Raw genomic sequence first — 24,681 nt, 5'->3', positions numbered from 1 at the left:
AAGTGTTCCTGGAAATATGATTCTTATTGTTACTTAACGTAGATGACTTACTCAACCAAAGCTAATTAGTTCTAGAATGGAAAAACTTTACATGTGAGTTAGGCACAGTCTCTGGAAAAAGCACTGTTGTAGATTAGCCCTCCTCTATGGGATAAATGCAGGAAAGGCAAATAGTGTGTTTCTGTAGCCTGCAAAATCCAGCCAGGTACTACTGTGTCTTTACCATGGTATTCTTTATTAGTACAAGGAGGGAAGCATAATTGCAGTGATTTTTTTTTTTAGAGGGCAGGCAGCAAGAACAAAAGAATTATTCCCAATTTCAGAACAGCCTTTGAAATGTTTATGAAATAATGTAGGTCATCTCCAACCTGTCTTTAGTCTAGGCAGCACAGAGCTGATCTATTCATGCGATTTATGCCAGCAGGTAGCAACAGCCAGTTCAGTCTGTTACCTGCTTTGGCCTTGATCACACCATTGACTCAGTTTATTTCCACAAAACAGCTTGTAAGTTCAAGATATTCTGCAGTTTGTCAAATTATGTTGGAATGAAGAGGCATGAAACTAGGCGACAGATGCTAGTTATATATTTAGTAAACTAGCCTCCTGTAGCAAAGATGCATTGTCAGCCCTCAAGAACAAAGTACCTGCAAACCAATGATCCACATCTCAGAACAGAAAACAAGACAATTCCCCAAGTCACTGCTGTATCGATTCAGTTTTGTACATAAATAAATGACTATGAAACAATCTTAGACAAAAATAATCTGTTCTTCTAAATGTTGCATACTACTGTTTGCTCTTTGATATGCAAAATTTCTATCTATTAAGTTGATAAAGTGAATAAGTTAGCCTACCTGGACAGCAGGCAGAGATACACCAAAAGCTGGTACACCAACCTTAAAATAAATTTTTATATAATTGATTATTAACACACTCAGGAAAGCTATTTCTCTTCCATCACCACAGAGGGTGTCTAACCTGAGCAGTTTTGACTGAACTGCTAAGTGCAGAATAGAAGACTCATCTAAATTTACCAAAGCAGAAAAGAATTTAGGGAGAGAAAACCCCACCAACAAAACTATGCTCAGTGGCAGAATTTTGTGGAAAACCCACAAGCTGTAGTTCAGACATCAAGATGATGATCAGGTTAACTCCTGTACAGCAATGAAGAAATGCTTTAACTCAGAATAGTTTTTTGCATGTAAAAACGTAATGGGAACTACAAGGAAGCATTTTATAAATGGCAAAACTTACTACAGACAGAGTCATCAATTGGCAGCCTGACCCTATCCCAGGACATTTAAACCCTAGAGGGAAATGTGATTCAATAATTTCTGAGTCACCAAACTATTGTTATAGCTATCCTTTCTGGCCCAATTTTTTTCCATTTGTGGGTTTTCCATGTTTCAGCAGGTTTGAAAGGTATTGTTTTCAAGGCAATGTTCTACAAGGGCCAAGGGGGCAAACACTCCTATCTGCTCTCACTACAAGAAAGGACAACAGAATTAAAAAGAAAGCTGGACTGGTTTGGCTAAATTTAAGCACGGTTTAATTATATTGCATCATTGAATAACTGGGAATTGTTAATCAAAGCATTGTTCCCCCAAACAACAAAGAGAAATCTCTGAATCCACAGTTCTGTCTCTTCAAACACCAATTCCAACATGAAGCACCAGCACTGTCTGAGGCAGGAGTGAACACAAGTTTAAAATTTCCTGAGACTAGCATTTCATCCAGCAATAACATGTAATACAGAAACACTAGGTCTGAAATATGCAAACAAGGGAAAAGCCCAAGTGGAGGAAACTGGTGAGGAACAAAGGTTACAGAATCCTTTTGCATCAGAAACTAATGGGATACAGGCAGAGAAAGAGGCCTGCACATCCAACTGGCATTGAACTCCAAATCTGAAGACTTTTGAAAATGCTGAGTGTCCAAAACCAAGATCAAAATGAGTTGAAGACATTTAATTCAAGAAGTTCAAACAAACAAAGTAGAGATTCCCATATTTTTAATTTGTGCAAATGCAGAAAAACACCGTGAAATTAATCTGTTCTGCACTGGGTGGTACCCAAGTCCCCAGAGCTTTAAGCACTTTATGACCAGTCTTTCTGTAAATTATAGAAATTCAGCTCACAGTTGGCTGACAGGTGTCCTATTTTCTGACTGAAAAATGACCTAGGGATGAATAAAAGAAGGAAGAGTTGACACTCAGATTAAAAATAAGTAAATAAGATGTTTTTGCAGGAATTTACAGAAAAACAGAAGTAAATCACAAAAACAACATCCAATGTTTTCCTTTTCTTTCCTTTCCCAAAGGCCACATACAGTTTAGAGTACTCAACCATGTACAAAACAGTTAACTCAATGGAAGTGAAGGAAATGCCTTACAAAAATAAACAACACTGGACACATCCTCAGCTGCTGTGAATTGAGGCTGCAATGTTGGCTTCAGGAGAGGGAGACTGATTTGCAGTAGATGTGAGTGTGTGCAAGAGGGAGGTCCCAATTAAAATGATAATGTACAGACCTCAAACTTTTGGGTTTTTTACTATTCCCCTAGTAGGTATTTATAAAGGATGACATTTTTGGTCTATGATGAAGCAAAACTAATTGTCAGCAACAGAACTGATAGATTCAAAACTAAAACTCACAGATCAAATTCCTCCCTCAGTCACACTCCATTAACTGAAATGACAAATGTTCTGGATTTTAAATCCTCATGCTTCCTGGCACACATAACCCTTCTTATTGTCCATCTGAAAAGTAGCAAGTAGTTCAGAAAAACATAGCAAAAAAGAACAAATTTTTGCTAAATATAGCATAAGAGTGACACAGAGATAACCTTTCCTGAGGTCACACTGTCCATTCCAATAGAAATATTGACAGTTTAAAAAGGGGGGGAGTGCTTTATCAGGAAAAAAAAAAAAAAAAACAAAAAACTAAATGGGCCTAATTGACTCTTGATTTTCACATGGCTCCATTGTGTGCAGCAAAGTCTGACAAGTAACCAGGTGACAATAAGAAATCAGGGTAACGCAGGGTAATGAAATCCAGTTAATTGGCTGGATAATCAAGGTAACTCACCACACCTGAGCTGGTGAAGAGGGGGCAGTGAGGGCCCACAGTGCTGCAGTGCATCTTTTGCATGAGCAGGACAGAGGTGTAAACATCCACAACAAAGCTAAAACAGCAACACAACCAGCTCTGGCATAAAGGACCAATGTTTGCCAAGCTCTCTTCATTCTGGGAGAGGACTTGAAACAACTCAAATCTGAGAGGAGAACTAGCCTGTGTAACTGTGGAAGCACAAAACTGGAATCCCATGGTCATACAGAGGCAAAACCCCCATCCAGTCAAAACACCTCTTCTTTACAGTGTGCATTCAAGTTCGGTCATAAGTCATGCCAGGACAAACACACAACTGAAAGAGAAATCAGATGTTTAAACTGCACTTGAAAGCGGCTGAGAATATTATTAGGAGTGTTGGGATGTTTATACTTTCTTCCATGCAATTGTGCAGTCAGACAAATTGTGGGTAATACCTGTAGGATGCCTCCCATTTGATCCTATCCAGCTCATTCTCATCAGCTAAAGGCAATTTGTTTTCTGCATGGCACAATGGTCTAATTCAGAGCTGGCACAATATTCTGACTAAAGTTTTTGCTGATAAGCTTAAAACACCAAACACACTCCAATTAACACATCAGTGCTTCAAATAGGCTCTTCTGAAATGGGGAGCATTTAATTTTGCCTGCAGTCAGTTTCAAAACTGCACAGCTGGAAAATCCATATTCCCTGAAATTCTTTTAATTCAGAGTTGATTGTTTGCTTTTTTTTTTAATTGAACTCATTGAATTACAGCTTTCTATATAGTCGTACAGTAACTGTGTATAACAAAGCAGGTAAAAGCATCTTATATGGTGCAGGATACATGCAATTTTTAAAGCACTACATTAAATAAAAATAGTTATTTAAATGCTGATACAAATATTTATGAAATAAAAACTCTGACTACCAGGAGGGATATATTTAAATTTAGGTCCCACATAGAGATGTGTATTTGGATTTAGTGTATTTATCCTATAGGACCACCAATAAAGAAGAGCAGGTGAGAGCTGCAGCCTTGCCTCTCACCAGCCCACTCTGCTCAGGGCCTAAAGTTGGTTGCTATGAGTAACCTCCCCATGCCAAATTTAAATTACTTTCACCCTCCTCAGATGAGCAGTGCATCTGAGCTGACATAAATGAAACAAACATACACAGAGAAGGATACAGGATCAAGGCATATAGCTGAAAGTTAGAAAAACGTTTTCAGAAAGGAGGTGAAAAAGAAAAAATAATAATTAAAAAAAGCAGCAAACTAAAAAGAAGCCAATTCTTAAGTGACTTAAGAGGACAATTAGGGGCAAAAGAGTTCCCATTTTGCTCACAGTTCCAAGACTGGATAAAAACTTCACCATTCAGCAGGGGAGTTTTCTTCAAATGAGCACAAAATGAGAACAGTCATTTTCTCAAGGTCTCCAGTGAAGGCAGGAGCCCTGCCAGGCTGATAGTGCTCAGTGCTGAGGACAGATTACACTCCTCTCCTCCAGCCCTTCAGGATCAGCACTGATAAGCAAACATGAGAGGACCCATGGAGGCTCTGACAGAACCACTCCACTGCAATTAACTCCTTCCCTCAATACAAAGCAGTCTGGATGAATCAGCAAATACCACGGAGATAGAAGAAAGAAGAGGCAGAAAATGTTTCGACAGAATTTCTGTATGCAAGTAAAACCACATGACACTGCATGACCAAGCTATTTATGTGATTATCTAATGATTCTGTGCATAAAAAAGTTTCAAAGTCTCCTTCTGTAAAAATGCTCTGCTAAAAATAAAACTAATACAGCTTTACTTCAAGCTATTTTATTTAGAGGGAGAAAATAAACTGGTCTTGGCACTATGTCAAGGAGATTTTTCCCCCTTCCCCTAAAAAATTGCTGTAGAATTCATTGGTTCATCAAGGTCACTGTGGAGCACACAGCACTCGCATTTTTTGCTGAAGCAAAGACCATGCTCAGTGTGAGGAGACCAGGAGCACATGGTCCCCGTCCATGGGGATGCCCTTTCCAAATCACAGATTTGTGTCAGTCTGTAAAACCCTCAGTGGCCAATCACCTCGCTGAGAGCCTGGGCAGCCACGCCATGAACTCAACACAGGTTTGACTCTGTTCCCACGCTGAAACACCCCAGTGACTCAAGGCAAAGGACAAAGTGATCACTAAGCTTTTGATGCTTATGCCAACAAACACCCAAGTTCAGTCCTCTTCAGACACAGAGGTAAGATTTATGTCACCAGCATGCAACTAGAAGGTAAAGAGCACTTTGCCAGGGCAGACAACAAGGACAGTTACCCCAGCAAATCTATTGGGCCTGACCACAGGCTTCCAAATGAGACAAAGTACTATTTTCTTTTGACTTTTGAATATACATTGAGCACTTTCTTCTATGCACAAGGATACCCAGCCATGCAACCTTAATTGGCAGAATATTTTATCTCTGTGTTAATTCCACGACACTTCCAGTTGTCCTTTGTCTTGGGGGATGAAAGCAAATATGTTGCAGGAAGGGAGCACTACCATCTGTATTTACTGCAGTTCCACGTGCTGGTCACATAGCACTCCCAGGCTGAAAAGGCGGCTCTGTTGCTGAGAATTTTTAAGACGAGTTGAACGTAGCATGCAGTTATACTACAAGAAGTTGTCAGTCAAGGCTTAGTGTGCCTTCCAATATTTTTTTTTTAGACTAGCCAAAAGAAGCTGGAAGGTCTCCAGCTGTGTCATTCTGCTATGGAGAAAAAGAGTCTTTGCAGGGTTCATATTAATTTGATTCAAAACAAGCCCCCAGAATTTACTTATTCCCAGAAGTATAGATTCTGTTAATTTACTATGCTTACTTACATGGCAAAGGATTTGCTATTACACATCCCACACAAAAAGAGGGGCGGGGGGGGGGGGGGGGCAGAAATCAGCCTATTTCAGCTGCATAAGTTTGTAGTACAGATTGCTGCATTTATTGTGTTTCCAAGCTGGGGAAGCAGGCTTGCTCAGGGAAACATGGCAGCATGTGTTTAATTTTAAGCATGTGCTCTCCAAGTCCCACTGCACTCATACACAAGTGACTGACTATTTCAGTGTAGACTTGTGTGCTACTCTGAAGCCAGGCCATTGAAAAATTCCATAAAGTCATTTTATGCGTTCCTGTGATGAGAACAGTATTTCCTTACTAAATATCAGGCTCTTTTTGTCTGTGCAAACAGGTATTGCACAGGTGAAGTGACAAGAGTCTGCAGGATCTTCCATGCTAACTAAACAAGGTAGACACACATATAGTGCCAGGCTTGCTTTAATTCAGGCACACTTAACTTTTTCTGGAATGCAACAGCAGTCACTGCCATGAAGTTTTCCATGCATTAGTAACTACAGCAAAGGAACACTCCATGTCTACAGCTGTCTACAGGCTACAGGAACACCTGGCCACCCAATTTGTATTTCATTCTACCTATGGGTGCAGAGAGCTTAATTTGTGGAGTCCAGAGCTGAAAGTAGTCAAAATATACCTACAAGATCCAGTTCTAGATATAACTCACATACCTGCAAACACCAGAATTTACACAGCCAAATCAACTTTGTCCAGATTTACACCAATATGAGGGCAGCACAAAATATCTGCCATTCTAGTTGATCCTGCTTATTTGTCATAATTTTGGCATTCAGATGAAGACAAACCCTAATAGACTGAAACACATGTGCCACGTAGGCATACACATAGGCAAGTAAAATTAGAGAAGATCCTAATATTCCTCAGCAGGGGTTTAATCAGAAAACCAGGCTTTCTTGCAAACCAGGCTGAGAGAGCTGCAGTACTAATTCACAAAGGCTGAGTGGAAACTGCAACATGCCTGCATTTCAGTGAAGCTTTTCATAGAGTATCTCAAAATGCCCAAACTGAATTCAAAGTGGACTCCTCCCCAAAAGCAGCCCACACACATCAGCTGCAATGTGTTACAGAGGGCCACAAGAAATAGCAAAGAGTAGGGGAACTAAAGCAAGACCCATGATCTAATTGTTTTTAGTACGTTTCTTACCAGCAAGGAAGAAGGAACGAGAAGGTTCTTAGTGAGATCACCAGAGGAGTGATGTTAATTCAGAACACCAGGAAGCAGAGAGAAAAAGTACAAACCAAAGACAATTAACGAATCCCTCTCTCCTTGCAACGGTAAAACTTTTAAAGTTCAAGGCACTTTTTAGCATGCAGAACTGAGTCTCGCTGCCACAAACAGCCTCTCCAACTCCATTTCCTACAGCATCACAGCCCCTTGCCTAGGCAAAGTCCTCATTATGATGCTTTATAATGCTCTCCTTTCCCCACCCCTTCCTTCTCCCGTGCTTAGCCTGGAGCATTCTGGTTATCTCAGAGGCGTAAATCATACTTCACAGCCCAGGGCTCAACATGAATGGAGTCATTCTGGCTCTCCTATTCCTGTTTCACACCCCACATTCAGAAAACCGGAGGCGGCTGTAAAGGAGACTGACAAGGTTACACATCAGAGGCTCTGTGAACTCTGAAGTCACTACACTTGTTTCATACACAGAAGACAAAATGAGATTAATAAGTCTCACATTATAGGCAGTGCATTAACTGCCTCAGAAATTTCATATCATGGTATGGATGTCACTCATCCCTGCCCTTGCCACTCTCACCACCTTCTCTTTCCAGGGCAGGCGACCAACACAACATTCTATGGAGGCACCAAAATTGCGGTGCCCTGTTGTGTTTCCTTCTGCTGAGGGAAGGACATGTACCTTTTAAGCCTCCTTTCCTATGCACACCACTGGTCAGTTAGGGGTCTTGCTTATCCTACAAAGATCACATTCAACTCCCAAGGCTGCACACAGGTCTTGTGCTCTTGCAGCAGACCTCTCATTAGGAGCAGAAATGAGCCAAACACAGACTCTCATTCAACAAAGGAGTGAAAAGCAGTCCTGTTTTTTTTCTTCTTCACAGCTTTGCCATCCTGACTCTGACTACAGCAAGCTGCTACTGCAGGGTCCAGCTACAGACTCTGACTGCTGGATGTTTCCTGCTGGACTGTGACTGCAAGTCTTGGTGTGCAGAATCTGAGCACAGCTTTCACCCAGCTCAGCCACGGCTGCAGGCTCTGACTCCATCAGACCCAGACTGACCTCATAGCAGGTCTTTTACTGCAGCAACTCGCCTCTCTTCCTTGCTTTTTTCTTCTTTGTGTCTCCCTGCATCGTTCCTTCTTCCTCAGGGCTCCACTACCTCCTCCAGCTCCTCTTCCTCAAAGGTCCCTGACCAGCCAGCCCCACCCCTTTTATCACACTGATCTTTATTAGTCACTGCTGTGACCCATTAAGGGCAAGGCTGTCCCTCTTCTTTGGTAATTAGTACAACTGTGACTTATCAGGGGCCTCTAATCCCTTCTTCTACACCTACATTGTGCCACAGTTCCAAACCTAAAACTTCGCCACCTCCAGCTAGTTGACTGGATAGTCAGGAGGGCAGAGGAAAGTGGCTGTATTGAAGGTTCAGAAAAACTGTTGTGGTTGAGCATCTGCTATGGAGCTGAAGCATGGAATGGTCCTCTCTCATTTGTTACTCACAAGAGTAACAGGGCAGGGGCGGACAGGCTTTGACAGGTGGAAAAAAAGGGCCAGTAATGCCACCAACGTGTCCTGTGGCTAACATTGACAAAGAGACATTTTTACTGCTGCACAGCGATAGGACAGGAAAAAGAATAATCTTGTTGGCACACACACTCACACGCATGCACTCACAAACGATGTAAAATTGTTTGAAGAACTTGTGGTCTTGCTGTTAAGTGAGCTGCGAATGTTTCCAAAAAGTCTGAACTCCAGACAATGGCAGCACACTGCTGAAGAATGTTTAAGGGATTTAGGCTGATCTGATAATTGCTTGGTAAGACAAAAGCAGAAACAACTTACAGAAATAAAGGACGTGGGTTTGAAGGAAGTTTCAAAGAATTATCTTTAATTTTTAAGATGATATAGCATATACAGCAAAGAATAAGAAAGCACTGACTACAAGATAAAAACAGTAAAAGATCATCTGTCACATTTACACTGCCTTTCAGAGCACAAAAAGAAGCCAGAATTCTGTTTGGAAGAGTCGGTCTGCCCCTTTGCTCCAAGCCCTAACAAGCCACTCAACTCAGAGGGATTTCAATTTCACATACTCCAAAGTCAGGAGCATGATGTGAACACAGATAACTTGAACTTTCATTTTTCCACTCCAAACTCTGTAGATGAAGCAGCCAGTACACACATAACATAGACGAAACACTGATTTGTGGAAGAACTGCAGCTCTGGTCTTGTTCATACAGTCAAAACGATTTAAATTGGAGTTGGATGAATCGAGCAAAAGTACATCTGTGAACATTTTCTAGCCTGTTGAAAAGCTTTTGTTCATCCCTTCCACGTCAGTGTTCTGCACATATCCCACCCCCGCATTTAGGCACAGGAGTGGCCTCTGCCTCAGATGGCCCCTGTTTGACCAACAAATCCTTGAAGGCTGAACAAGTACAACTGAGGAAGTATCCCCTTATTATCTTGCTTTGGCACAGCTATCAGAGACAGAGCACTCTGAGCTGAGTAAACACCTACTTCTACAAACTTTCATGTTGGTAAGCAGGAAGCAAACATTAGTTTTATGAGAAGAGGTTATGCATAGCATCAACCTCCCTGCTCACACACACACCAGAACACATCCCACCAGGACACAGGAATGACATCTGAGTATTTAGCCCAGGCTGAACAGTTATAAAATCTTTCTCAGAATAATGACACAATTAAAAATCCACACATCCCTAAAACAGTCCATACATAATCATGAATGCTACAGACTTTAGAAAAACCAAGTCCCTAACCTTATAATTCCCCTAGCAGGAAAAGTTAATACCTACATGGAAATTTATTTGCCCCACTTGGGCTTTGTATGCATAGTAAGGGAAAATCTGAGCCTACCTACTACCTGAAAATGATTAGCATGCTCAGAGAGCCCTGTGAGCAGCCAGGGACTCTGTCATGCAGCCCTGTGTGTAATGTATCCAAGCAATTGCACACAAGATCCAAGTGGAGACCATTAATGGGAGACCTTGGCTAAGGTTAGAGTTAAGTTAAAGGCTCAGAGGATGTACACGTGTGCTATCACAGAGCAGTGTGTCACAGCACATGCAGGATATCACTGAGCACCTAAGCACTGCTCTTTTGTATTAAGCACAGCAATATGTTCTGTGTCAGAGCTCTTATTTTTCCAAGACTTATTAAGCAGGAGAAAAATTAATAAATCAGATGGTAGACTAATGTGTTCAGTACAACTCTGAGCAAAGCTTGTGTAATATTTTTGCAAATATTTACTGCAGACACAGAGAAGCCCTTCCCACGTTAGGTTTGTGATCAGCTGTATTTACCATTTTCTATAAATGAAACGTACACTTCAATTAGAAACTGGTGAAGAATAAGTACACACAAAACATGGACAAGGCAAGGACAAAACTTACTGAACACACAACCTGTTTTTCCACTAGATGCATTTTAATTACATTTTGCAGATGTTTTTTTCAATCTTTTTGCCATAGCATATGAAATTAATTTTTGAGGGGAGGGAATTCAAGAGGAGCTTTTCTATATTTACATGTTAAATAGTGTTTGTTGGTCTAGGCATAATGCATCCTGCTATTCCAGGGAGGCACTTCCCAGGGATACTACACTCCAGTTCTTAGGTCTGAAGGACTCAGAAGCAACAGCATTCCACCAGAGTGGATATATGCATACACAAACTAGTTCTTTGTCTTAAATTCAGGGTCTCTGTGTAGGATGGATTCCCATTCTTGGTGCACCAAACCAGAAGCAAAAGCCAAAAATGTCCACTTTTCACTCTCACTTTAAAGTTTATAGGATTTGTCCAAAATATAGAAAACATATATTCCAGCAGCAAATGGATTACAAGAAAACAAAAGAGCATTCTTTTCCCTTTACCTATTTTAAGCAACAGTCTGATTTATTGTGAGGGTGATGGTTGAAGAAGATAAATGTGTAGATCTTCACCTGAGATCTTGGCAGCAGAGACAGTCCGGTGCATTTTGCAGAGTATTTTGGTTTAAGGAGTTCAAAGAATACTTTCTTCTTCAAAGTCAAATTTCATCACCACTGGCCGGGTCATGTTCCACTTCTTATTTCGATTTCTATCCTCGATGAACTCCTGGTAAGGATCTTGCTTTGAAACCGCTTTCTTCGAGCGTACGTAACCAAAAAAGACAGTTAATGCCAGGAAAGAGTAAAACAACATGACAAAGAGGATGAAGAAATAGGCGTTGTCATATGGTTTGTATTGCGGCTCTTTTTGTTCTGTAGCATTTTTCCTCGTGTCCAGGTTCCTTTCCAGAAGTTGCAGAACACATTGTGAGATGAGAGAAGCTAAAGCTGTTTGGTTCATTTTGGGGAATTAAAAAGCATGTCAGAAAACAGAGGGGAGTGAGCAACGAGGGGCCCCAAGTGATGCTTCATTGAAGTGGGACTCTGTCCACCAGCTCTGGCAGAGCTGGATCTGGCCTGGAACCATTTCCTCTTTTGGTAAGGAATGCTGTTAAGCACTTATTGGGTCTCAGTCCTTTGATAATGAGGCATTTGGCTGATAAGGCTGCCTTGTCTGTGAAGTCTATGAATAATAACAATGATAGAACAATAACAAAATCCCTGGCACATCTGCCAGGCAGTTTAAAATGTGTGATTTAATTTTTTATTCCCCTACCCCCACAGTATTTGGGGCAACAAATCTGTTCAGTTTACTAGGTGAAATGACTTTAAAAGCACCAGCGTGTGTGACGGGTGTTTAGGGGAAGAAGAAAAAAAACACGGTGTTTCAGTCAGCTATGTACAAGTTGAACATGAAATCTTAAATTTGAACTCAAATTTGAGAGCCTTGGAGCTTAGGTGTAAAGTTGAAACTTTTAATATGTTTGCATTAAGCACTAGGATTGGTAGTCTGTAGCTGTGTGCTGCCAAAAATACGTGCCACGCTGCACGAGATTTGCAAGAGAGAAATACCCAAACAGAAAAGAACTGCTTATAAAGTCATTCTGGAATATGAAACCTTTGACTGCCACTGACAAGTGGACTACACTGAATATTTTCAGACAAGGAGCAAGGAGGTTAAGTCTTCTCCAGTGTGGTTTGTCACAGGTCATGTCTACTTGCATAATAATAGCAGAGCTCTGCTCCGTGGATTCCTGCTTCCTATTGTGTTTTACAGGCTGGGTCACTCTAAAGTAAATTGTTGTTTTACAAAGTAGTGAAACCTTATCTTGCTACAAAAAAAAAAAGTCCTTACTGCCACAAACGACAATACCAGCTGTTTCTTTCTGTGATCTGAATTCTGGGGAATAAGCACCATGACTTTGAAGTGGAGAGCACATCACCAGACTAGCAGTTTGCCAACTCTGCACTGTTTCTTTAGGCCTGACCCCCTGAACTGATTGTATGATGACTAATTCACATGCTAAGATTGCAGTATATCGGTATCACTAAACAGCCTGCATTTGTCATTAAGGGTTTCTTGTAAAAAGAAAGATGAAAGTGAAGTCTGTAATTTTATATGAGCAGCAGACTACGGTGTAAGTGCATTTAGAATATGCAACTTCTAGAAGAAATACTCAGCTCCACATTTTAACTATTTGTTTTTAAATCAGCCTTAGAAAAGAATAGAAAGAAAAAAGATTTAAAATTCCAATAAAGAGCAATGCCAAATCCTGTTCTTGGTTGCGGCCAAGTAATAGAAGAGATCTAATTCACCAATTCTTCTGGGTAAGAAAGAGATTCAGGTGACCTAATCTTGTTTTGAGGCGACAGAAGAAAAGTTTTATCAGCAGTCTAACTACAAATAAATACATGCATTAAACTAGTATAAAATCTTCAGAGGAACTATGCCCAATTTATATTCATGTAGCTGGAAAAGGATTTCATTTAGGTTTTGCAACTTTCCCAGAACTGTCTATTCTGTTTGTTTGTTTTTTAAAGAATTTGCTCCAGGAAAAGAAGCCTGCAATTCTGCATAAATTAAGTTGGACACATGCTAATTCGTGTAAATTTCTTGCCTGCTTGAGAAACACATGACCTCTGTTGGCCACATTCTGAGGCTTATGAGATTGGCAAAAAAAAAAAAAATAAAAAAAAATTAAAAGGACTTTTGAGTGGTAGGATACCACAACTGAGTAGATAATTGAGTGACAAAAATCACACCAGTGAACTCACAGTGGCAGTTTTGGGTATGCAATGAACAAGGAATGCTGAGCTTCAGCCTGGTTCCTGAGATACATGCTTATTATATCCTAGAAATAAGTGTCTTAACTCACCTTATGCTATGCAGTGTACTGGCATCCTCACACATCTAGTCAGTTTTTTAGTGCTCGATGAAAAGCACAAAGAACTTTCTTTCTGCAGCATTCACACAGTCAGAGCCACATCAGCCTAAGCCTGGAAGATAAATTGCTGTGTTACACTGGGCCATGCTGGGCAGTATGTGGGATTCATCCCGCTGGTATCTCCCAAACCCAGAATCCTGGCCCAACAAACTCAATGCACCACGTTTCCTTTCAAACACGCTGTGACGTGCCCAGGTCACCCAGAGCACACCATCCTTAGCAAAGCTGATGCTGCCTTTCAGCTGTTCCCACGTGGCTGCTCACAGAGCTGTGTCCACACCACCTGAGAAAGGCTGATGCACAAAGGAAGACTTGCTTGGGGCTGTAATGGTGTCCTCTGCAGGAAAGGCTTGAAGGATTTGCATCCAGACAGTACAGCTCATTCCCTCCAGGATGGGAGGGGCTGCTCACAGGTGAACCACAGAGCTCACCTGTGCTGCTCTGCTTGGCCCCTCCTGAAATGTTCTGGTCCAAACACATCTCCACCAGGAGTCAGATGATGTGATCCAGCCCTTATCAAAGGCAGATGCTTATTCATCCTCCTGCTCATCCAAAGTAGTCTGATCTTATTTAACTTGGGCCATTTCCAGACACTGCTTCTGCATCTCATTGAACGCATCAGTGGTCTGCTAGGTTACACAAACAAACATTGCTTTTAAAGTTGCTTTTTCTCTCCTTTTTTCACCCTCCCCCAAACAGTTAAAAGTACATAATGGTGCTTTGAACAAGATCCTAAAGAGCTATTTCCATAAAGTGGTCCAATTCTTTTTAGAGATGTAAGTACATGAAATTCTTCAAATGCAGGGGGACAATGAGTGAAGATTAAAAAGAAAGTAAAAGATTAAAAGGAAAAGACCATAAGAAAAACTCAAAGAGGGGGGGGGGAAGGGGAAGATCAAAAAAGAGGATTAACCATGTTACTTGTTGTTTTTCAGAAATTAAAGAAGTATGGAGGATAAGGAATTTGTTTCCTTTTGGCCCTAGAAAAATGCCAATTATGGTAGCTAAATTGCCAGGATCACATATCAGTATGCTTTGGAAATGTGAGAAATGGATGGGAAATATAAACACAGGGCAATAGCTTACAGTTATGTTATGAATTAAGCCACAAAAATATCAAGATTTAGTCAGTGAACAAGCTGCCAAAGTTAATCTTTCCTGATGAACTTGAGCAGAATCAGAATGGAAGAAACAGAACTGTAGTTTCACAGATCAAAATTTCCTTGATCACTCATCGTTGCTATCTCTGGGTCCTCACACACCTAAAATTTTCACTAAAAATCAAAGGAAAATGGGTGCACATGGGCATAAGATTAAGCTCCTTATCTTTTCTGTGTATTCTTTTTAGGAGGTTTTTTTTTTATATGTAGCAGTAAAAAAATTAACTCTTATTATAAATATTATAATATAAATATATGTTATACTATAAATTAACTAAATAATCAAAAATTCCTCTTCAGCAAGAGCACTTATGATATTATCCACACTAGTAGAGATTATGTTTTCCTTTAGATGGGGGTGGAGAAAATGCTTCCTTCTGGATCCTTCAAATACTTGACATTTATGTAGCCCTTTATGAATAAGGATTACAAAAGGAGGTAGGAAAGGATTTCTGCCACAAGTTTGATGCATGTCTAAACCCCAGAAATTATTTACCAGGGTTATTTTAGCCAAACCAAGTATCTTTACTGAGTCCCACAGGTGGTTTTGCTGTGCTAGGTTCTGCACTCTGTCCCTGGCCCTGGGGTCAGCACCTGGCTGGGACAGGCAGACACCTCCCACCCGAGGCTCCGTCGCTGTCTCAGCACTGGCAGGTGCAGTCTGGATCCTGGCTGGGCCCAACAAAATGCTCTGAAACCAAAGCCAGGCTAAGGCAAAAGCTCACAGGAGCTGTCTGCCCCGAGAAGTGCAGTGACCAAGCAAATTCCTGGGAGATCCTGATCCCTGCCATATCCCACTGCTGACACAGATGGATCACCTGGGACCGGTGGCATAGCCCTGCCATGTCCCAGGAGCACCTGAAAGGGAGGGGGAATTTTATTTTTTACAGTTCTCCATGCACCAGGAGCACATGCTGTTCCCAACCATTCTCAAAAGATTGACTGAGCTCTACCCAAAGGCAGCACCTCTGGGAGCACCTCTGGCCTTGCTGACCCCATACATATGAGAAAAATGCACTTTTAGGTGTACTGAGGGGCCACAGCACCACATCCCATCCACTGTGCACCTTCCCTAGGGAAGCAACACCTGTGTGGAAAACTGTATTTGTTTTTGTGTGTATATTTTGTATATTTGTATGATATTTTGTATATTGTACTTTGTATTTGTATATAACCCTCAGCAAGACAAATCCCTCTGGTTTCTCAGAGAATTCCCAGCATGGCTCCTGCTGTCTCTGCAGCCACCCACAGGGAAAGCTGTGCTGTTTCAACTGCACATGGCATGTGGACATGGTGGCACCAGAGACCAGATGGCTCACACACCCCTGAGCCCTGAGCACCATCCTCACTCACCCTGAGCCCTGAGCACCATCCTCACTCACCCCTGATCCCTGAGCACCATCCTCACTCACCCTGAGCCCTGAGCACCATCCTCACTCACCCCTGAGCCCTGAGCACCATCCTCACACACCCCTGAGCCCTGAGCACCATCCTCACTCACCCTGAGCCCTGAGCACCATCCTCACACACCCTGAGCCCTGAGCACCATCCTCACACACCCTGAGCCCTGAGCACCATCCTCACTCACCCTGAGCCCTGAGCACCATCCTCACTCACCCTGAGCCCTGAGCACCATCCTCACACACCCTGAGCCCTGAGCACCATCCTCACTCATCCCTGAGCCCTGAGCACCATCCTCACTCATCCCTGAGCCCTGAGCACCATCCTCACACACCCTGAGCCCTGAGCACCATCCTCACTCATCCCTGAGCCCTGAGCACCATCCTCACTCATCCCTGAGCCCTGAGCACCATCCTCACACACCCCTGAGCCCTGAGCACCATCCTCACTCACCCTGAGCCCTGAGCACCATCCTCACTCACCCCTGATCCCTGAGCACCATCCTCACAAACCCCTGAGCCCTGAGCACCATCCTCACTCACCCTGAGCCCTGAGCACCATCCTCACTCACCCTGAGCCCTGAGCACCATCCTCACTCACCACTGATCCCTGAACACCATCCTCACAAACCCCTGAGCCCTGAGCACCATCCTCACTCACCCCTGAGCCCTGAGCACCATCCTCACTCACCCTGAGCCCTGAGCACCATCCCCACACACCCCTGAGCCCTGAGCACCATCCTCACAAACCCCTGAGCCCTGAGCACCATCCTCACTCACCCCTGATCCCTGAGCACCATCCTCACACACCCTGAGCCCTGAGCACCATCCTCACTCACCCCTGAGCCCTGAGCACCATCCTCACTCACCCTGAGCCCTGAGCACCATCCTCACTCACCCTGAGCCCTGAGCACCATCCTCACACACCCTGAGCCCTGAGCACCATCCTCACACACCCCTGAGCCCTGAGCACCATCCTCACAAACCCCTGAGCCCTGAGCACCATCCTCACTCACCCCTGATCCCTGAGCACCATCCTCACACACCCTGAGCCCTGAGCACCATCCTCACTCACCCCTGAGCCCTGAGCACCATCCTCACACACCCTGAGCCCTGAGCACCATCCTCACTCACCCTGAGCCCTGAGCACCATCCTCACTCACCCCTGAGCCCTGAGCACCATCCTCACACACCCTGAGCCCTGAGCACCATCCTCACACACCCCTGAGCCCTGAGCACCATCCTCACACACCCCTGAGCCCTGAGCACCATCCTCACACACCCCTGAGCCCTGAGCACCATCCTCACTCACCACTGATCCCTGAGCACCATCCTCACACACCCCTGAGCCCTGAGCACCATCCTCACTCACCCCTGAGCCCTGAGCACCATCCTCACACACCCTGAGCCCTGAGCACCATCCTCACTCACCCTGAGCCCTGAGCACCATCCTCACTCACCCTGAGCCCTGAGCACCATCCTCACTCACCCCTGATCCCTGAGCACCATCCTCACTCACCCTGAGCCCTGAGCACCATCCTCACACACCCCTGAGCCCTGAGCACCATCCTCACACACCCTGAGCCCTGAGCACCATCCTCACTCACCCTGAGCCCTGAGCACCATCCTCACAAACCCCTGAGCCCTGAGCACCATCCTCACACACCCCTGAGCCCTGAGCACCATCCTCACTCACCCCTGAGCCCTGAGCACCATCCTCACACACCCCTGAGCCCTGAGCACCATCCTCACTCACCCTGAGCCCTGAGCACCATCCTCACTCACCCCTGAGCCCTGAGCACCATCCTCACACACCCCTGAGCCCTGAGCACCATCCTCACTCACCCTGAGCCCTGAGCACCATCCTCACTCACCCTGAGCCCTGAGCACCATCCTCACTCACCCCTGATCCCTGAGCACCATCCTCACTCACCCCTGATCCCTGAGCACCATCCTCACACACCCCTGATCCCTGAGCACCATCCTCACTCACCCCTGATCCCTGAGCACCATCCTCACAAACCCCTGAGCCCTGAGCACCATCCTCACTCACCCCTGAGCCCACCACCAGCACCTCCCAGCTGAGTGCTGTCCCCTTGATGTTCCCCAGTCTCAGCAGGTCAGACGCTGCTGCTCCAGTGGCTCTGTGCTGTCCTCAGGGCTGTGTCCTCTCAGCTGGTGTGGGCCATGTTTTGGCTGCTCCCCACATATTCTGGTGTTGCCCCCCTTGATCCCCACCATCCCCTCCCATGCCTGGCATGGCTACACTGCACACAGAAACCCTTCTGGGCTCTACAGGGAAAGCCGAACTCCACCTTACCTTCTGACACACATTTGTTATCCCCTTTTCAAACCAGGCAGCCCTGACTGTGCGGATATTTCCCTCAGGTTTCGGTGCCAGGTGGAACAGTGATGTGAGGCTTTGGGAGCGCTGCAGTTGGTGCTGGTGCTGCTGGTCGGGAGCAGCAAGTGGAAGAGAAATTCTATTGAGCTGAAGCAGGCACTGGCATAAAAGGTGTGGCTACTGGACACCTGTGGAGTGGCAGAACTCGAGTTTGTTGGAGGGCCACAAGGGAAAGGAAGGCAATGAGGAGAAGCCATGGCTTTGAGGGCAAAGTGTGTCTGCCACCACCTGGAGACTTCAGATGGGGACGATAGAAAAAGGGTTTGACAACCAGTCAGACACTGTGTCATGAACTCCACAGAGGGGCAAGACCCCAGTGATGCTCTGTGGCTCCTGTAGTGTAGAACCAGATAGTCCCTGCAAGCTACACCACCCCCAGCCTCCACAGACCCTTCCCCAGGATAAACGCAGCCAAAACAGCATTTCAAAAACTCAGGAGATTTGTACCCTTAGTTAATTATTCTTGTACTTATTGTGGGGATGCTCACATGAGAGTGGCTCCAAAGACATTTTTTCCATCTCTGAATCTCTGAATTATAAAATACCATGGTTTGAGTGTGCAGAGAACCTGTAACAATCACTCTTTTAAAGCTAAAATTTTAGAGGTATGTACATTTGAGATCATTATGAATAAATGCATATATATGGGGAGAAAAATGTTTGTGTAAATAAAACTGACTCTGTGAGGAAAAAAAAAAGGATAATTGTGCAGAGACATGAGAAGAACTGAGACCATAATTGTGTACAGCATAAGCAAAGATACCCGTGTGAGTGCTGAAAGGAGGGGGGTGTGGAGAGAAACAAGTAGCTTAACATTTGGTTATGGCCTAAGGGACAAATTTTGCTGAAGATGAAGACACCGAATGGTTAATAAAGTTTCTGAACTGTTTCCAATTCCCAGACAAGGAAGCAATAGTTCCGCTCTTACCAGCGACTGCTCTTTCATATTTGTGTGTCAAGCTGGCTTTATTAAATTATTCAGCAAAGGTCAAATGTGATGTGTCTTCCTAGTTTTATTATGATTTTTCATGACATTGCCTGAGTAGCTGAATAATAAACAGTGCATGTCAAAATGCTGCAGTGCCCAAGCTGCCCACAGCCACCCTGGGTTAATCAGTCACTGGTTCTGAGGCAATGTAAATGCACTAAGCAAAGGTTTGAACTCTGTGTGAACACTGCAAAGTGTTGTTTGTGGAACCCTGATGGCAAAACAGAGCCAAGTGCCAGCACTATGCACACATCCTGATTTGTTTGTACGATAAATACTTGTAAGTTTTTGAACCAGACTAATCCTCTAGCTGCAACATTTTGCTCCCTGAGACTGATGATTTTCCCAGCCTGTGATGAGCTGCCCAGAAGTGCTGGGAGAGAATAGGGAGTGAAAATCTTACATGTCAAATAGCCTCTTACCTGCAATGACCAAAAAGCAGACTGCAAGTTTTATTATTTTACAATGGACAACGTTCAATTGAATGACAATTGAACAGATTCAAATCAACTGATGTGCTTCTTTAAATAATCCTAGGACTCTCCAGTTGCTCTAGAGAATATCTAGATGACATCGGCAAAGCAATTCTAAATGGGATCTTCTAATCAGGATACAGGTTTTCTTCCAATTAAGCAGAACACTGAAGTGAACAATACAAAAAAGTTTATAAACTCAAACTGTTCCAGGTTTCTGATGGTCCCATTGATATTGCCTTAAATTAATTTCATCTTATTTCACACAAAGGTATCTTCTAGTAATCTACTTTATAGACTTTAAGGCCAGAAGACTTTATGGAAAGCAAATGCTGAGAATGTTCATGGTTACCAACACAGAAAAAAGGCATGATTTACACATCAGCAGTACCAGAGACAATTCATTTCTTATATGTGAGAGAATATGTCACAGAATTCAGACATAACAGTTTACATGCTGTTGTCTGCCATACTTCTGAGAAAATGCAAACATCCTTGCTACCAAAAAATATTAGTATCATGTCATAATTAGGGGTGGAGTTTGGAACTGCAAAGTTAAGTAACTTGTATTTTTTCATTACATTTGGAGATACAGGTTACAGACCTGTAGCCAGATAGTTCATGTTTGAGTTTGCTCAGACCTTAACCTAGGGATTAAAAACCTAATTCTAAAATCACATAGGTGCAGAAACAGATTTCTGAGGACACAGAACCTGTTTGGCAATCAGCTGTTTTTAGTGAAGATTTGTAGATTGGGATAGGCATTTTGTGCCTTTCAAAATAGCCCAGAAAGATATACTTCAACAGCATTTGTTATTTGGATAGAGACTTTTGAGCAATACTGCGTAGAAAATTCTGTGTGATTATTGGAGAAAAATGTTTATTTCTAGCTTTTATTTGAATGAGAAATGCTGAAATATCTAGGAAAAAGGATAATAGGTATTGTTAAAAATTATTAATTATTCTTTTTCCTAGCTCATTTATTAATACCCAGATAAAGGAATACCAATGCATACTGAAGTATGGCAAAGTGCATACACCAGATATTGTGATGGGAGTAGAAGTAATTTCTAGATAAAGGAAGACTTAATAATAAATTAAAAATCACAGTTGTGACCCAAATAAAAAAAATTTTTGTGAAAACCTGTCTGTCAGAAGCTTCCAATTCTAATGAGATGACAGGCTATTGGTTAAGCAGCTGCGGTGATTTATTTCCATCTTGTAAAATATGCACACACACACAGAAAAAAGGAAAATAAGAGGAGGGACCCTGAGACCTGATCTTTCTGCACTCATGAGTGGGATTTAGACTCCATTGCTGTGAGCACGTTCTTTCCAGCTATTGCATGGCTTTTCTGTCAAATGCAATATTCATGGCAGGCTCATTTCCCTTTGGCTTTCTGAGCTTTCAGGATTCATTCACCAGGAACACCTGTGCTCCCCAAGAACCTCTTAAGTCTTGACAGTGGTAACAAGAAGGGATCAACAATATCCCAAGTTATCCTTATATCTGTGTCAAAGATTTCTGCAGCACATAATAAATCCAGACACTGCTTAGTCTCTCTGTCCCAGGCTCCTCCCTTCCCATGACAAGAGCTCATCCCAGTTCTCCACTGCATGCCTTGACTGTGAGAAGAATGGATGATTTTCAAAGAATCAGAGAATGGTGGAGGTTGGAAAGGACCTTAAGGATCATTCAGTTCCAACCCTCCACCATGGACAGAGACAGGGCCTTTTCTCCCTGTCTGTCTGGTTGCAGTCTCTCCTGCTCTGCATTAGTCTCTCACACAAGAAAGTGCTTGGGACACCCTTGAGAAGAAGAAGGAGCAGCCAAAAAGCCCATTCCCTAAGGTGAGGTGAGTAAAGCACCTCCGTGGGATTGAGGGGATGGTGAGAAACCACAGCTCTCCCACCCCTGCAGCTGCTGGAACAGAAAAGGAAGGTGACATATTTCAACCACCCTGTGACAAGGGTTCACTCCTCCTGGGAAGGAGCTCTCATCACCCAGTTCCAAACTGTGTAAGCAAGCAGGATTCTATCTAGTATTTTGCAGAAAAGGGGAAATAGAAATTTGCATGACCTTTGCAGCAAGCCTAGGACAGGAGACAATTGCCAAGGGCCAGGTCCTTGGAAGCAAAATTGAAAAAAATCAGAAAAAATAGCGGTTTAGAGCAAACTATTAGGGAATAGTTGTTAACAATAGAGTTTAAATTTTAATTGTCTCAGAAACTAAAACGTGAGGAAATTAAATATTCACCAAGCCTAGGGTGAACTAAAATTCCCTTGTACACTGATGTGGCAGTAAAATTTACTCCACCTGTTTTGAAGGATCTTCCCCATATTACAATCAGGTTGTGTGTAGGCCCATTTAAAAATTCTTGATATTTCTGAGGAAAAACTATATAATTTAGGACAGACACTACCCATAACTGATTACAAAGTCCCTGCATTTTCTGAAGCCATCCCAGTTGCCCTACTTGTGCTGGGTTTAAACCTATGTTGTTTTCTTTAGAATGCATGGCAAGGGCTGTTCCCTTGTTGGGAAGATGCACTCCTGGTACCCACAGCACTCAGAAAATGCAAAGTTCATTATCTCACACACACCCAGACACACACAGAGTTCCACATGGCACACAAGCAGTACCTGGGCACAGAGGCTGCCCAATGCTCCCACAGCCCAGGCTGTGTGCAGAAAACACTTATGTAATGAATACAGTCTGCATCGAAGATAACATGGTTTATTTCTTCATGATATTCAGATTAAAATGTATCAATGTATTTATCACAATACTACATTTTAGGACAAAATCATCAGTGCTTTGAAAGACTTCATAATGTTTATTCATTATAAATAGTAAATATTTACTGAACTTTTTACAAGAAAGACATTTGTTTTTTGTTTTCTTTTTTTTATTGTGTTTTTGTTTGTTTGTTTGGGTTTTTAATTTTTTTTTACAACACATTTTGTTGTAGAGGCTGCAACACAAAGATAATATTTCATTTTTCCATCACCCTTAAGACCATTGTGTGAACTAACCTCTGTACTGAACCTAGTCTAACTCACTACTTCATAGTCCTTAACTCTAAAAGGAATGTATTTGTGTTCTGCCTCCCTCTTTGTTCCAAGAATAGAGAGAAATAAATAATCCTGCCTTCCATCATCCTCTTCCTCTCAACATCACAAAACACAAATTTATTGACATTCTAAAATGTCATGATGCAAACTTCTTGTAAACCTTGGTTCCTATAATTATACTTTCTATATTGGATATCGCTGTATAATTTAAACAGATGTGTCAAATACAGGTTCATCTCTGTCTATGTCCTGTACATCACTAAAAAACATGTAAACGTAATCATTTCTTCGTATTGTCTCCTGAAGATGACCTTTAAATCATGATTAGCAAGCTGGATTTCAGTCATCCAGCAGACTGCAACATTTCTGTATTTTATCATCAGGAATTATGCACTGCAAAAATAAAAGTACCTGCAAAAATATAGTTCTGATTCTATATCTATGACTTTGGATGATCCCAAAGTTTGTGTGAGGTACACGGTATTGCACATTGCTAGGCAGTTATGAAAAATCAGCCGCGTTGTTGGTGGGGTTTTCTGTCTCCCATGTTTGCTCAAAAAGGTAAAACACACTGGGAAAACACATACAAAAAGGAAAAATCTGGGGTTTATGTTACACGAGATCTCCTCTCTTGGTAAAGTAAAACCTGTGAGTGACATTTATTGACAAGGTGATTACAAAAGCATGGAAAGGTAGCCAATGAGTTGCTCGGGAAGTCTTTCACACTTATCCAGCTTCCTAGGGATGGTGACGTTTCCTCTTGATGACAATTTCCAGTGTGTCCAGTGAGAGGCTCTCCCAACCTTGCTTCAGAAACTGAGCTGTTTTAAAGTTAGACTAAAGTCAGCACTGGATGTCAGATGAGTAAGAGTACACAGAGCTCAACTGCTCTAAGTTTAGTTTCAAAATGTTCCATTTGTCCCAATCAATGCACATTAATTTCAACAAGAACAAAAAAATGGAATGTTTGCCAGGCTGTGGTGCTAAATACTGCTCTGTTTTGTATACCCACTCATAATGAAGCATGTCACATTTATTCATTATTGCTTTTGGCCTTTGTCTTCTGTATAGCTTTGTCCAGCCTTCAAAAGTCTACTAAAAGCTATGACTGGAGAGAACATAACAAGCTTGTTTCTCTCAGTGGAACTGCCCCAGTTTAGGCTGCACTGTGTTGAGAAGATCCCTCATATCCAAGCCTTGGAGTGAGACCGGAAAACAAGACCAGCTTTAACTTGAAGTGGACAGTTCATTTATGCAATATCTGGCTTCAGATAATGAAAGGCACCTGCAAAAAAGCAAAAGAGGCTTTTTAAGTCATGCTGTGACAACATCACAGCATGGGGCCATGCCAACTACAGGTTGACAATGTCATATTTAATACTGATATATCAAAGGAAAGGGACTAATATTTTTATTCCTAGGACAAGTTTGACAAAACTCTATGTATCTAGGATTATATACTGTAATGATTCTTGAGCTGACCTCATTAAGAACATGTGTTTCTAATAGTGGAATGCCAGCGGTTATTTCATTTTGGACAACCCTTATGTTTTACCTAATGGCAGTCAGGTTTCATGTCTCAACAATTAATAACATCAAGATGTTGTTGACATCACTTAAGAAAATAATTATGCAGCAGAAATCCTGCTCCAACAATCAGCTATCTCACCAG

General features: G+C 42.7%; 1 protein-coding gene across 5 annotated transcripts in view; it reads right to left on the bottom strand.

Annotated features, from left to right (window-relative positions):
• Positions 1-24,259: 24,259 nt before the first annotated feature.
• PAX3 (paired box 3) overlaps positions 24,260-24,681 on the bottom strand; it is a 74,572-nt gene continuing 74,150 nt past the window's right edge. For all 5 annotated transcript variants that reach the window (XM_062499153.1, XM_062499154.1, XM_062499157.1 and 2 more), the window contains one exon: positions 24,260-24,294. In XM_062499153.1, the coding sequence (XP_062355137.1) occupies positions 24,260-24,294 (35 nt within the window). The remainder of the gene's footprint in view (positions 24,295-24,681) is intronic.

The sequence above is a fragment of the Cinclus cinclus genome, chromosome 10 (genome assembly GCF_963662255.1).
Source record: "Cinclus cinclus chromosome 10, bCinCin1.1, whole genome shotgun sequence".
Classification (NCBI taxonomy): domain Eukaryota; kingdom Metazoa; phylum Chordata; class Aves; order Passeriformes; family Cinclidae; genus Cinclus; species Cinclus cinclus.
The sequence above is the reverse complement of the archived record's forward strand: the minus strand, read 5'-3'. Positions and strand labels throughout refer to the sequence as shown.